The sequence below is a fragment of the Emys orbicularis genome, chromosome 3 (assembly GCF_028017835.1).
Source record: "Emys orbicularis isolate rEmyOrb1 chromosome 3, rEmyOrb1.hap1, whole genome shotgun sequence".
Lineage (NCBI taxonomy): Eukaryota > Metazoa > Chordata > Testudines > Emydidae > Emys > Emys orbicularis.
The window spans coordinates 159,321,250-159,334,774 of record NC_088685.1 but is presented as its reverse complement, the minus strand read 5'-3'; the positions used below and the strand labels follow the sequence as shown (position 1 = coordinate 159,334,774).

General features: G+C 46.4%; 1 protein-coding gene across 1 annotated transcript in view; it reads right to left on the bottom strand.

The window, feature by feature from the left end:
• Positions 1 to 12,840, bottom strand: part of DNAH14 (dynein axonemal heavy chain 14) — a 451,367-nt gene extending 438,527 nt beyond the window's left edge. Inside the window, 2 exon segments of the mRNA XM_065401478.1 lie at positions 9,985 to 10,118; positions 12,750 to 12,840. Of these exon segments, the coding sequence (XP_065257550.1) occupies positions 9,985 to 10,118; positions 12,750 to 12,840 (225 nt within the window).
• Between the last annotated feature and the right edge of the window lie 685 nt (positions 12,841 to 13,525).

Genomic DNA, 13,525 nt, shown 5'->3' with positions numbered 1-13,525 from the left:
ATCCTCTGCCCCATCTTGCAGAGTGGAAAGTGATGTGCGGTTTCGCATAAAAAAGGAGGAGCATATCCTTTTCCGAAACTAGTATGTCAGTTCTTCGCCAGTTTGCTACATAGCCCCAGTTATGTGCAGTGACTATTAAAGTCACCCACAAATACAGCAGGGTCTTATGCATTCAGCATTGCTGGTTGAGGCCACGGTGCACCAGCTGGTTTACATATGATAACGACAGTAAGCTTGCCGATGCTCACAGAGATTGTAGCTGTTTCTTTGTGCGCTGTAGGAGGTTGGACCACATACTTGTTGACATCCTGCTTTTTGTAAATTACCAGCCTGTACTTTGGGTGGTAATTGCTCGGTATGAGTTTACAGCCATTGATTTTGTAGCAACACGGTTTTTCGTCATTTACGAGATGGGTCTCCTGGAGGGCAAGGACATCGATGTTGGCCATATTCAGCATTTTCTCCAGGTAGTCTCACTTGGACCGTGAGAGGCCTTCAACATTAAACTGGTAGATCTTTACCCCAGGTCTGAGCTGCCTAGCATGCTGGCCCTGAAAAATTAGGCTTATTTTGTTTTCTCTTTTAATCAGGAGGCAGACAGTTAATATGTTCGAATGACCATATGTCATGCTAAGTCACCAAGTATATATATTACTGGTCTGGACTTTATTCTGTTTGCACATTATAAATTCAAGTCATGATCACTTGTACTTAAGCTATCATTAATTTTTATTTCTGTGATGAGTTCCTCTATCTCTTAAGGCCACGTCTAATATAGAATTCCCCCATGTTAGCTGCAACGCTTTCTGTGTTAGGAAATTATCATCTACAATATGAAGAAATTCTAAGGATGTTTTAGTATGGGCATTATGAGACTTCCTGCATACGTCACTGAAATTGAAGTCCACAATGATCAAGTAGCTTTTTTCCCCTACACATTGTAGATAGATGAAAAAGGAGTCAATCAACCTGTTCAATAATGTGATTTGGTGGTCTATAGCAGATAACTAGTATTCCATAGTGTGATTTATCTGTTAGGATATTGATCAACAAGCATTCAAGATTATTTTCTTCTGAGTTATCAGTGAGTAAGAAACAGGTAACTTCATTTTTGACAGTGTCACTCCCCCTTTCCTTTTGTCCATACAAGCCTTCTTAAATAGGTTGTAGCAATTGATTTGAACATTCTAATCATGCAAATCATTCCACCAAGTCTCAGTAATACCAACTAGATCTAATTTGTGCTCATGAATGAACAATTCCAATTCCTTGTTTGTTTCCCAGCCTGTTAGCGTTGGTGTATAGGCAATTAAATCATTTCCTCTCTTCATGTCTTTTGGTTCCTTGACTAATTTTGTTCTCAATCTCTCTATTTTGTGCTGAATGCTCATATCTTCCCTCTTTTTACCCTCCCCTTTTGCTATTAGTTTAGCCCTGTAGCGGGGTGGTGACCCGCTCCAGCCCTGATAGGGTTGGAACCAGCCCTGGGAGAGGGCTGGCAGGCTGTGAAAGAAAGACCTGGGCTGATTGGGGAAGCAGCCGCAGCTGGGCCACGCCCCAATCAGGCCTCGCTGGTCCCTATAAAAGGCTGTGAGCCAGAGGCTCAGAAGCAGTCTCTCTCTGCATTCAGAGAGAGAAGGGCCTGACTGCAGGAAGCTAGAGCCAGGGTACCTGAGTGGAGCAGGGCTGGGGGAAAGGGCAGAGGAGCTGGGGAGCTCCAGCCTGGAAAGCCCCAGACTGCAGCCTAGCATAAGGCCAACAGGTACTGAGGGTTGCAGAGGGCAGCCCAGGGGTAGGCAAAGGCAGCAGGTCCAAACCCAACCTTGCCAGTGATGAATGGCCTATACTGCAGTCTGCCCCAGGGCATGGGGGCTAAACGATGACTGGCAGTAGCCTTATACTGAGGCGAGGTGGGGATAGCGGGTGGGGGTTTCCCGGGGAGGGGAGACCCTGAGAGAAAGGGGTTACTGCCAGGGGGCAGCACCCCAGCTAACAGAGCACCAGAGTCCAGGGAGGGACATGGGGCCAGAGGCAAGGTGGATCACCGGCCTGCAGAGGGCGCTCCTGGGTCGATGAGCTAATTCCCAGAAGAGACCAGCAGAAGGCGCCGCAAGGGTGAGTCTGAACTGCTACAAGCCCCCTCCTCACTATTCTAGCCAGCCTGTCCCCAAGGAGATTGGTTCCCCTTCTACTGAGATGGAGGCCATCCAAACGATACAGACCTCTCTCCTCTTAGAAGGTGAACCGATACTCCACAAAATCAAAATCTTACTCTCCACATCACTTATCTAGCCAGTGATTCACTTTCAGAATCTTCTGCCTCCTGTCTCCCTTTGCTCATGGGACAGGAAGGAACTCAGAAAAGATCCCTTGGACATTCTTATTCTTCAACATGCTTTTGAGTTCCCTGAAGTGATCTACTATCTGCAAGATATATCTCAATGCAGAGTCATTAGTGTCACGATGAACCAATATCAAAGGATCCTTCCTTCCTGACTTCAGAAATAATATTCAGTCTTAGAGTAATATCTTGTGTCTTGGCTCCAGAAAGGCAGCAAACGGTCCTGTTTTCTGCCTGTCCATTGCATTATGTTCTTCTCATTTTTCTGAGTTATGAATCTCCAACAAGGATGGTCTTTTTTGCTTGGACTGTAGGAGAACAGTTTTAGGTAAGTTTGATTTTCTTACAGGTTGGGTCACAGTGCCATCTGCAGGTGTATCCCATACACCTCAGTTCCCTTGGACCTGCTGGATCTTGAGATCTTGGTATCCTCCATAGTTTTCATGCTGAGAACTTGGTACCGATTGGAAGCTTCCAGCTATATGGAATTCCTCCCAGACGTCTTCTCCATGGTGGCCACAGCCTGCCCATCTTCATCTGTGTCCAGCCATGTAGAATGCTGCTGTGACCACTTGCCCTCTTATGTAAATGAGACACCAGATCTCCTCTCTGAATTCCTGTTTCTCCAATTTTTTGGAGGCCAGCTCCATTCTTCCTTGAACCTGGGGTACCAGTGTTTCCCAAACCTGGATGTTTAGGAACTCCTCAGCTTCTCTGACTCTCAGCAGTGTCTCAAGCTGCCCTTCCAATACAAGAATCTTTTCCTACAACACAGCCACCAACTCACACTTATGCACGTGAAATCCCTTCTGCCTTCAGGCTGGAAAGAGAACATGGCACACCCACTGCAAGTCACAACCACTGCTACATCTTTGGTGGTCTTATCACACATAATGCTGAATCTGGAAGGAGGAAAGCCTCTCACATTCGCTCTCCAAAACTCCCATTTGCTGCTTGTGTTCACGGTTAAAATTCTCTTCCTTAATGAGTAAAGAGTTTTATGGTTGGAATATGGGGATAAAAAGACACAGGAGCCCTGCAATCGAACCCTATTCCCAACATTAATCTGTTGTGTGATTAGTGGGTTCCCCCCCCTGTATTGAAGCAGGTTCTCTTGGGATATCTGGATAGCCAGTTCCATGACACAAATCACCTTCTCTGGTGTAGTGTCCTTGTTTTGCGAAGGCAGTTTTAAATGTGTTAAGGTGTGTATCCCAGACTAACTTCTCAAGGCACATTTTGTGGTATCTGAGTGCCTGGCTATAGATATCTACTGCTGTTCATCACATACCCCTGGTTGTCACCCAACACCGGAACCCATACAGGGTATCATCAAACAATTACAACCCATACTTGATGGAGACTACGCCATAAAACAATTCTTTCCTGAACCCCCTCTGCTCCCCAAAGCTCACCAAGCTCATCATCAGAAGCAAACTCCCCATAGACCAGGACACACCAACTCAAAGCAGCACCAGACCCTGCCAGAACAACAGATGCAAAACCTGCAGACTTATCTCCACAGTTATGATTATCAATATCCCTGAGACAGGTTCCCTGGGGTGCAACCTGGAACCGGGGTACCACTGAGCCCTCTGGCATACTAATCTGGGCCCCTTCTCACACTGTGATGCTGTGACAAACAACAATCCTTTCCAGGTTCTACACCTACACTGCCATCCACAGGAAGGGACACACCCAGCTGAGTTACATGAATGCTTCTAGCTACTCATGAACTAACAATAGAGGCTCTAGCCAATTCCCCCAGCTCAGGACCCCAGGGCTGTACCATCTTGCCCGGGGCAGAAGCCTGACTAGTGTAAGTTTATTACCCAATCCTCTCCACACTGAGGGAGGGGGCGGCTTTTGTAGCAGCTTTTTTGCAGATTCTACAAGCACCTCAAGCAAAACTCACTGTTTTACATAAAATATAAAACAGATTAACTACAGAAATGTAGATTTTAAGTGATTATAAATAATAAGCATACAGATCAAAGTTGGTTACCTAAGAAATAAAAGTAAAATCACAATCTGTGTTCTATAAACTAGACAGGATTTGAATCAAGCAGTGTCTCAACCTGATGGTAAAATTCCTTCATAAAATTCCTTCCAAGCAAACTGGGCTTCCTCTTTTCAGCCAGGGATCACCTCCCCAGTTCAATCTTTGTTCTCCAGACATGTTTCCAGGTGTTGAGCTGTGGAGGGAGAGAGGCAATTTGATGATGTCACTTCCCCTCTTTTATAGTTTCTTCCAGCTTGCTGCAAAGATCCTTTGATATGAATCAAGCAGTGTCCATTGTCTGTGTTTTCCGTCTGAGAAGTCTTCATTGTATACAGATCCTATGATAGTCCTTGGTAGTGTGGATTCCCCATAATGGGCCATCAACGCTGTCTGGCTTCTCCATTGTTGTACCTGAAAGGCTTGTTGTGGGTGTTTCCAACTTCACATATTTCAGTGTAACACACACAGCAAAATTTCTTAACTGCCCATACAATGGTAGCACAGGATATTAATGTTCAACAGATCAAGACTTTTACAGTGATAACTCACAAGGCATACATTGTACAAAACATATTATTATACGACAGTGGTGAATATGGGAATTCCACGGTGCTGCTTTCAGGCACAGAGTGCCACAACCCCTCACACAACACACACTTATCTCAACATGGAATGTACCTCATCCAGTGCATCAAATGCCCCAACTTCTATGTTGGTGAAACCAGTCAAGCACTATCTCAAATGAACTCACACAGAAAAATGATAAAAGACAAAATGCACCCTATTACCTGTGGACAAACACTTTTCACAGAATGATCACTCCATATCTGACCTCTCAGTCCTCGTCCTCAAAGGAAACCTGCACAACACCTTCAAAAGTTGAGCCCGGGAACTTAAATTCATAACTCTGCCACACACTTAAAAAAACCAGACTAAGGACAAGTCTATACTACAGACCTTTATCAGTATAACTACTTCGCTCAGGGGTGTGAAAAATCCACACCCCCGAGTGACTTAGTTACACCGACCTAATCTCCTGTGCAGACAACACTATGTGGATGGGAGAGCTTCTCCCGTTGACATACCTACTGCCTCTTGGGGAGGTGGATTAACTACGTGGAAGGGAAAAGCTCTCTCATCAACATAGAAGTGTCTTCACTAAAGCACTATATGAAGACAAGCCCTTAAAGATACTAGTTTTATGGCTCATTACAACAATCTGTAATACACCATGCTACCTACTATTCTGCTTTGCTCTCAGACTGCAGAGGTATTAACAGCCCACTTCATTTTAATGGTCTCCTAGAACGTGTGTGAAGCCCTTATGCTTAACAATCTATCCCACCTTGTATTTAGCTTGGACATTCTAGGTCTACACCACAGACCTATCTCGCTATATATGAAAAAGCTACACCCCTGAGCGACATAGTTATACCAACCTAACTGTATAGACAGTGCTATGTCAGCAGGAGAGCTTCTCCCGCAGACATAGCTACTGCCTATTGGGGAGGTGGATTAACTATGCCAACGAGAGAGCTCTCTTCCCTCAGCATAGAGTGTCTTCATTAAAATGCTACAGTGGCGCACCGATGCAGCGTTTTAAGTATAGACCTGCTCCTAGTTACCTTCCCCAGACCTGAGGAAGAGCTCACTGACGCTCTAAAGCTTGTCCCTTCCACCAACAGAAGCTGGTCCAATCAAAGGAATTGCCTCATCCACCTTGTCTCTCTCGTATCCTGGGAGCAACACGGCTACAACAACACTGCAAACAATTGTTCCCCAACTCCACCAAGGGTAGGAAAAGTAGTAATCAGCTTAATCTGCAGCAAGGCAGATTTAGGTTAAATATTAGGTTACCAAGGAAGGTTGTGGAATTCCCATTGTTGGGGGCTTTTAAGAACAGATTAGACAAACACTTGTCAGGGTAGTCTAGGTATACTTAGCTCCTGCCTCAGCCCAGGAGAATGGACTAGATGACTCCATGAGGTCCCTTTCAGCCCTACATTTCTATGATTTTATATCTACCTTATAGGACAAAGGTGGGCAAACTACAGCCCACAGGCCACATCCAGCTGCCCAGCCCCTGAGCTCCTGCCCCGGGAGGCTCACCCCGGCCCCTCACCCGCTGTTCCCCCTTCCCCGCAGCCTCAGTGTGCTGCGTCGCCGACGCAATGCTCTGGGCGGCCGGGCAGCGCAGCGCAGCTGCAGTGCCCGGCCTGACCCGGTGCTCTGTGCTGCGCAGTGGCGCGGCTGGGCTCCAGCCGGACGGCGCGGCTGTAGCACCGCCAGCCACTGGTGCTCCAGGCAGCGCGGTAAGGGGGCAGGGAGCGGGGGGGTTGGATAGAGGACAGGGGAGTTCAGGGTGGTGGGCAGGGGTGTGGACAGGGGTCAGGGCAGTCAGATGGCAGGGAACGGGGGGGGTTGAATGGGTGCAGAGGTCCCGGGGGGCAGTCAGGAAGGAGGGGGGGTTGGATGGGACAGCAGGGGGCAGTCAGGGCAGAGGTTCCGGGCGTGGTCAAGGAGAAGGGGTGGTTGGATGGGGCAGGGGTCCTGGGGCGGGGCAGTCAGGAATGAAAGGAGGGGTTGTATGGGGCGACGGGGGGCAGTCAGGGGACAGGGCAGCGGGGGAGGTAAATGGGGCAGGGGTCCCGGGGGCAAGAAGCAGGGGGGGATAGGGGCAGGGGCCGGGCCATGCCTGGCTGTTTGGGGAGGCACAGCCTCTTCTAACCGGCCCTCCATACAATTTCCGAAACCCAATGTGGCCCTCAGGCCAAAAAAAGTTCGCCCGCCCCTGTTATAGGAGCATTGTTAGGTTTAATCAATTAATATTGTGAAGCACTTTGTGAATGTTAGAAAAAAGGTGCTATTTAACGTTCTAAATACTGTTACTATCTAGTAGTTTTGAAAATATGGCATGAATACAAGTTGAATGAACTACATTTTATCAAATTATAATGCTTCTTGTAGGAACATAGAAAAACTACCATTACATAGAGAAATAAGCTTTTGAATCAAAAGTTGCAAGGCATATACTATACTGTGGGTTATATTTTTGATTCTGCCTCTAACAATGGGCAGGAACATTTTGCATGCAGAAGCAGATTCCTGTGCAAAATTTTCATTTGCACAAGTAAACCAGGTAGCTAGCTAGTCATGCATGGAGTCAATGGCTTCCTACTATCTATATCAAGATGCACACAGGGTGTTAAACTGGAGGAAGCCCTTATACTTCTCAACCAGTTACTATGATGCAACAAACTTTGCCAATGTTATAAGTACTACATTATTTGAAACCAGATTTCTAAACACCTTCCATGCATTTTGAATTGCTGTTACCATGATATTTATGTACGATTTTCTTTCCTCTAGAAACCACGTATTGTGTTGTTCAGTATTTAAATAATTTGCAGTAAGGCAATATCACTTCATCAGTTTCGATCAAAATATAGAAGCATAATCACCACTTTTGAAAAAATTAATGCTGAAAAACCAACTGTGCAATACAAGAGAAATGCAATTACTTTCACTCCTACAGGGAAACAGGTAATAGAAGTATAAAGCTCATGCCATCCCAAATGCCAGGTACTCTAGAAAAGCTATACACACATGGCAATTTAATAGATATCCTGCAAGTGGGATGTTCTAGGACAGTGGTTTTCAACCTGTGGTCCACGGACCCTTGTGGGTCTGCAGACTATGTCCAAGATTTCCAAAGGGGTCCACATGCCCATCTGAAATTTTTTATGGGTCTGCAAATGAAAAAAGGTTGAAAACCAGTGTTCTTTATATATATAAAATGTCTTTCATACCTTGAACCACATAATAATTGACACTGATGACTTATGATGGGAAGAAATAATAATCAAACCATTTGGAAGGCTTCTTCTACCACAAAGTTATTAGTTTTGGCAGAATTTTATATTTTTTAAATTTTGATGGAAATCTATTTTTAAACTTTCCCCCCCTATTTCTATCAATTTTAATTCAATCTAATTTAAGTTTCGGCAGGGAGTCAGTGGCCTAGATGAGCCCCCAATACAGGGGAGGCCATCCCAATGCTAAATAGTTCCTGTCGGGGCCGGGGCTCATTCACCTCCTCCCCTTTGCTGTCCTAGACAGGAGTCTCTGCTCTGCTCGGATTGCAGCCTCCCACCCCCAACCTTGTGCCCATATGTCAGCAGCCACTCAGCCCTGCAGGGAACCCTCTGCAGTTCTGATGTCACAGGAGTGAGTGAGTGGGTGGGTCCTGGCAGGGCTCCCACCTGGCAAGTGAGAGAGCAGGTCCATGGCAGCAGGGCTGCAGAGGGCTCTCCGAGTTGCTGCTGTGCTGCTGACATCTGATCCATGCAGGAGTAAGGTGCTGCCGGGGGGAGGACTGCAATCATGCTGACTGATAATGATAATTTCAGCTGACACACTGAAATCAGCCTTTATTGATTAAAATCAAATCCTGTCAAGACTTGTGGTTTATACAGGAGGTCTACAATAAAAGTTTCCTGTATCCCCTCCTACATTCCAAATCAAAATTTAATTTACCAAATGGCCTCCATTTTGTTACTATCTGTCTATGAATAAGGAGCACCCGCTTAGCAACTAAGGTTTTTTTTCTTTTCTTCAATATTCCTATTTTACTACCATAATTACGGTTGGTGATTATAATGCTAACAGACACCAGCTGCCTGTCTACACTAGCACTGCCATCCTGGCTTCTACTGGTGAAGATGTAATGGTGAGAACTTTAAAGAAAAATGCAAAATACTAACAAATGAAGGGTCAATGGTAACAAATGTGAAAGAATAAATGAATAACTAGTACTATGAAGCAGATTTTTCTGATTTCCTGCAACAGTAGTTGACCTTTTGAAGCTGATCACAATTATATAAACGTCAGCATACAAAGATCCAGGTGGATGAAGAGGTGCCCCTTGTTCCTGCACATCAGATTTCTTGTCTACACTGAATTTTTTATTTATTTTTTTTAAACATTTTCTACCACTGAACTACCACCAATGCAGCTGCATTGGCATCAGTAACAGTTCTAAATAGGGAAGAATTTCTAATGAAAAGAGACTGCTTTTCTGTTGTTGTTGATGACAAAGAATACTTGCCCCACTAGGACTTGCATAACTTGTTGTTCTGCATACACAGGCCCAAACTATGTCTGGCTCTGTAAGAGTGCACTTTATTGAAGAGAGAACACAAGGAGGCCTCTTACCATCACTACTGCACTTACAAAGGGACAGACATATTTTGGCTATCAGCACTCCAGTGAATGTGAAGAAATATCTGGCTAACGCTGCTCACAGTACAGACTTTATTAAAAGCCACTTCTTACTATGCCCTCCCAGGACACCTGGAGACAAATATAGCACTGCCAGGCATCATTATTGAAGGTGTCTCGCTCCTTCCACTCCCCAGAATGTCTCTGCCTCTTACAAGACATAGGCTATATCACTTGTGATTTTAAAGGTTTAGGCCCCAATCCTACTAATGTTTTACTCATGCTGAGCATTCTGTTCTCCTGATTTAAGGACAGAATTATGTTCAGGGGGGAAAAATAAACAAGAGAACTATTTTAACTAAATTTACATTCAATCCTCATTTTCACAAGGCAAAATTCTACAACAAATAAAGAAAATTACCCGAAGTGCAATCTTCTGAATTATGGTCGCCTTCGTCTCTTCAGCTATGTATCCACGTGGTGATAATACTGTTTGCCAGCCAAGTTTGCCTCTCAGCCTCAAAATATGCTTTATCACATCATCGTCAATTGGTTCTGGTGTATAGAGTGGGGGAGGGGGAAATCAATTTTTAAAGGAATCTTTTTACATTTGTAATACATACCCAAACAAGGTACACAGTTGAGTAAAATAAAGATCAAGGAACAAATTCACCAGGGGGATGAATACCCACAAATTAATTTGAATTATGAGAACAACTGATGGTAGTATATATCAGATGAAAGTACTGATATTCCTACCTTACAGATCCATCTATCTACTACATTTCTGGACTGTTATATACAATAAACCAGGGGTTCTCAAACTGGGGGTTGGGACCCCTCAGGGGGCCGTGAGGTTATTACATGGGGTGTCACGAGCTGTCAGCCTCCACCCCAAACCCCACTTTGCCTCCAGCATTTATAATGGTGTTAAATGTATGAAAATATGTTTTTAACTAATAAGGGTGGTCGCACTCAGAGGCTTGTTATGTGAAAGGGGTCACCAGTACAAAAGTTTGAGAACCACTGCAATAAACCTATCATTAGAAATGCACAATACTGAACTAATTAAAGCACAAATTCACAATACCTTGAAGGCATCACTAACAAAAGGATAACGTATAACAAAAGTTAAAGGATATCTATCAGTTAGTCCCCTAATACGATACACACTACTCCATATTAATGTGAGACGCACCAGGGCAGGTTAGTGAGCTTTGTGGTTTATGGAGTGCTAGGACTATTAAAAGTAAGTATGTTCCCTGGGGCCAATAGGGGATCACCATGTCTCTCTCTTACTCCTTCATGAGAACTGAATAAGGTCCTGAAATGAGGATAAGGCATTTCTGTGCACCTTCTCCTGATGAGGTAGTTGCTGGAGGGTAGGGTTGGGAAACGCTAAGCTTACTATCACCATGGTGCTCAACTGAGATTACCAGGAGTAGTGAAAGGAAATTGGCAATTGAGACTTGAGCAACACACGGAGACTTTCAGAAAGACCAACCTGTCTCCTCATTCCTCTCTTCTCCATGGATATGAGCCCACGTGGGGGGGGAAACTAGTTTGCCTTCCTGTTCACTGGGATAAGCCAGCCTCAGCTCCTCCCCAGTCTAGGCATCATTAGAAGGGCAAATGGGTCAGAGCTAAGGCTCGCCTATGTCCATCTACAAGACAACAATTGCCATTCTTAACTCCATGTGGTAGAGTTCAATGCCTATGGAAGCAAAACAATGGTGGGAAGAGAGGAGTAGGAACATAGAGGAGGATTGCTTAAGTACACACAGTCCTATTCAGACTACACCAGGTTTTCTTAATTCCCATGGTGAAAATGCCAGAGCTGCCCCCAAATCAGTAAGGTTATCCCTGCCAGGACCCCAGCAGTAGGTGCTTCAGCAGTGGGGTGAGGATCCAATAGTGGGGAGAGGAGTGTGAACAGAGAAGAGGTTTCTTAGGCTAGGTCCACACTGGGACATAAAGCCAGGTCTGTGGGGGACTCAAGCCACAGGCTTGGTATTTGTAAGCTCATGTTTGAGCATCCACACTAAATATTGACCCTAAGATAGAATTTCTGAATGTGGGTCTCACACTTGTGTGTCCACAGTGCACTATGCAGACCTGAGTCAAACCAGCCTATGGAATCATAGCACTATGCTGCTAAGTGACCTTGTCAGCTGTAGTCACTCTAGTCCATTGTTCGTGGTGCACTGTGGGAAAGCTTGAGCACTTGAGAGGAATTTGTCATAGCCCACAAACACATCCAGCTGAGATGACTTTTGAGTCTGCATTCTCCCAGCAACCAGAGCCAGCCATAGAGGAGTCACCATTTGAAGAAAAGACGGTTACTCACCTTTGTAACTGTTGTTCTTCGAGATGTGTTGCTCATATCCATTCCAATTAGGTGTGCGCGCGCGGCGTGCAGTATTGTCAGAAGATTTTTACCCTAGCAACACTCGGTGGGTCGGCTGAGGCGTCCCCTGGAGTGGCGCCCTTATGGCACCGGATATATGCCCCTGCCGACCCAGTGCCCCCTCAGTTCCTTCTTGCCGGCTACTCCGACAGTGGGGAAGGAGGGCGGGTTTGGAATGGATATGAGCAACTGTTGTTCTTCGAGATGTGTTGCTCATATCCATTCCTGGATCGGTACCAATCATACCGGGAGGGAGACCTTCGTGAGGCGGAGCGGCTTCGTGAGGCGGAGCGGCACCGCGCCGCGAGTACAACCGGCGCCAAGATGGGGGATTGGTGCCAAGACCGGGACCATCGGCGGGATCGGGACTGTGACCTGGACCGGGAGCAAGATCGGTGCCGAGCTGTCTCGCTGTGCGATGGAGGTCGCATGAAGGCGGGCTTCCCTATGGATGGAACAGTCCGCACCGGCGGTGTCGGAGGATGAGACGGTCCAGGCTCAGTCAGCGCGATCAGGTCGGGAGCAGTGGAGGTCTCTGGAGTGGACGGCAGGCCAAGCTCAACCACGGTGTGCACCGGACTCAACAGCGCTTCTGGCGCCAGAATCGACAGTGCCGGAGTTGGAGCCTTCACGGGGCGGTCCGGCACAGGCCGTTGCTCCAATGGGGCACAGGCGGCGCCTGCAACTGCACAGGAGCAGCAGGTGGTTTGTGCTGCTTCTTGGGCCGCGGAGACAGCGAGTGATGTCGCGTCTGTACCGGTGCCGGAGATGGCTGGTGCCGGGTCGTTCTGGTGCCAGAGGCGCGCTTCGGACCGATGGCGCCTGGTCTGCGCGCGGTGCCGAGGGCACCGGGCTAAGTGCCACTTCCATTAGGAGCTGTTTTAAACAAAAGTCCCGCTCCTTTTTTGTCCGAGGCTTGAAAGCCTTACAAATGCGGCACTTATCTGGTTGATGGGATTCCCCCAGGCACTTCAAGCAGGAGTCGTGGGGTCTCTGGCAGGCATCGGCTTGAGACAGGACGAGCAAGGCTTGAAACCCGGAGACCTAGGCATGGGCCCTGGTACCGGGGAGGAGGGAAGGGGATAAACCCCGTTTCCTCCAAGTACTATCTACACTATCTATAAAACTTACTATTAATTACACTATAACTGTTAAAACTATTAAAACTACACTAAACAACTATCTACAGTACAACGAGTAAAGAGCTAGGGAGGTGGAGATCAGCTATGCCGCGCTCCACAGTTCCAACGACCGTCACAGGCGGTAAGAAGGAACAGAGGGGGCGCTGGGTCGGCCATAGAGGAGTCACCATTTGAAGAACTTATCCTACTTGCATTTTCACTCCTCTGTCAGGAAACAGGCAGAGCATCCAAGAGATGCTGGTGAACATATTAGGGGTGTTTTCTGATCTACCAAAGGCATCTTTTGGAGGAGGAGGACAATGACAATACAGATGCAGCAGACTTCAATTGATGCTGCTCACAGCTCGCAGTATAGCCGCTATTGCCCCCTAGGTAGACTGGTGCTTCTGGAGCAGGGCCACAAACACAGACTG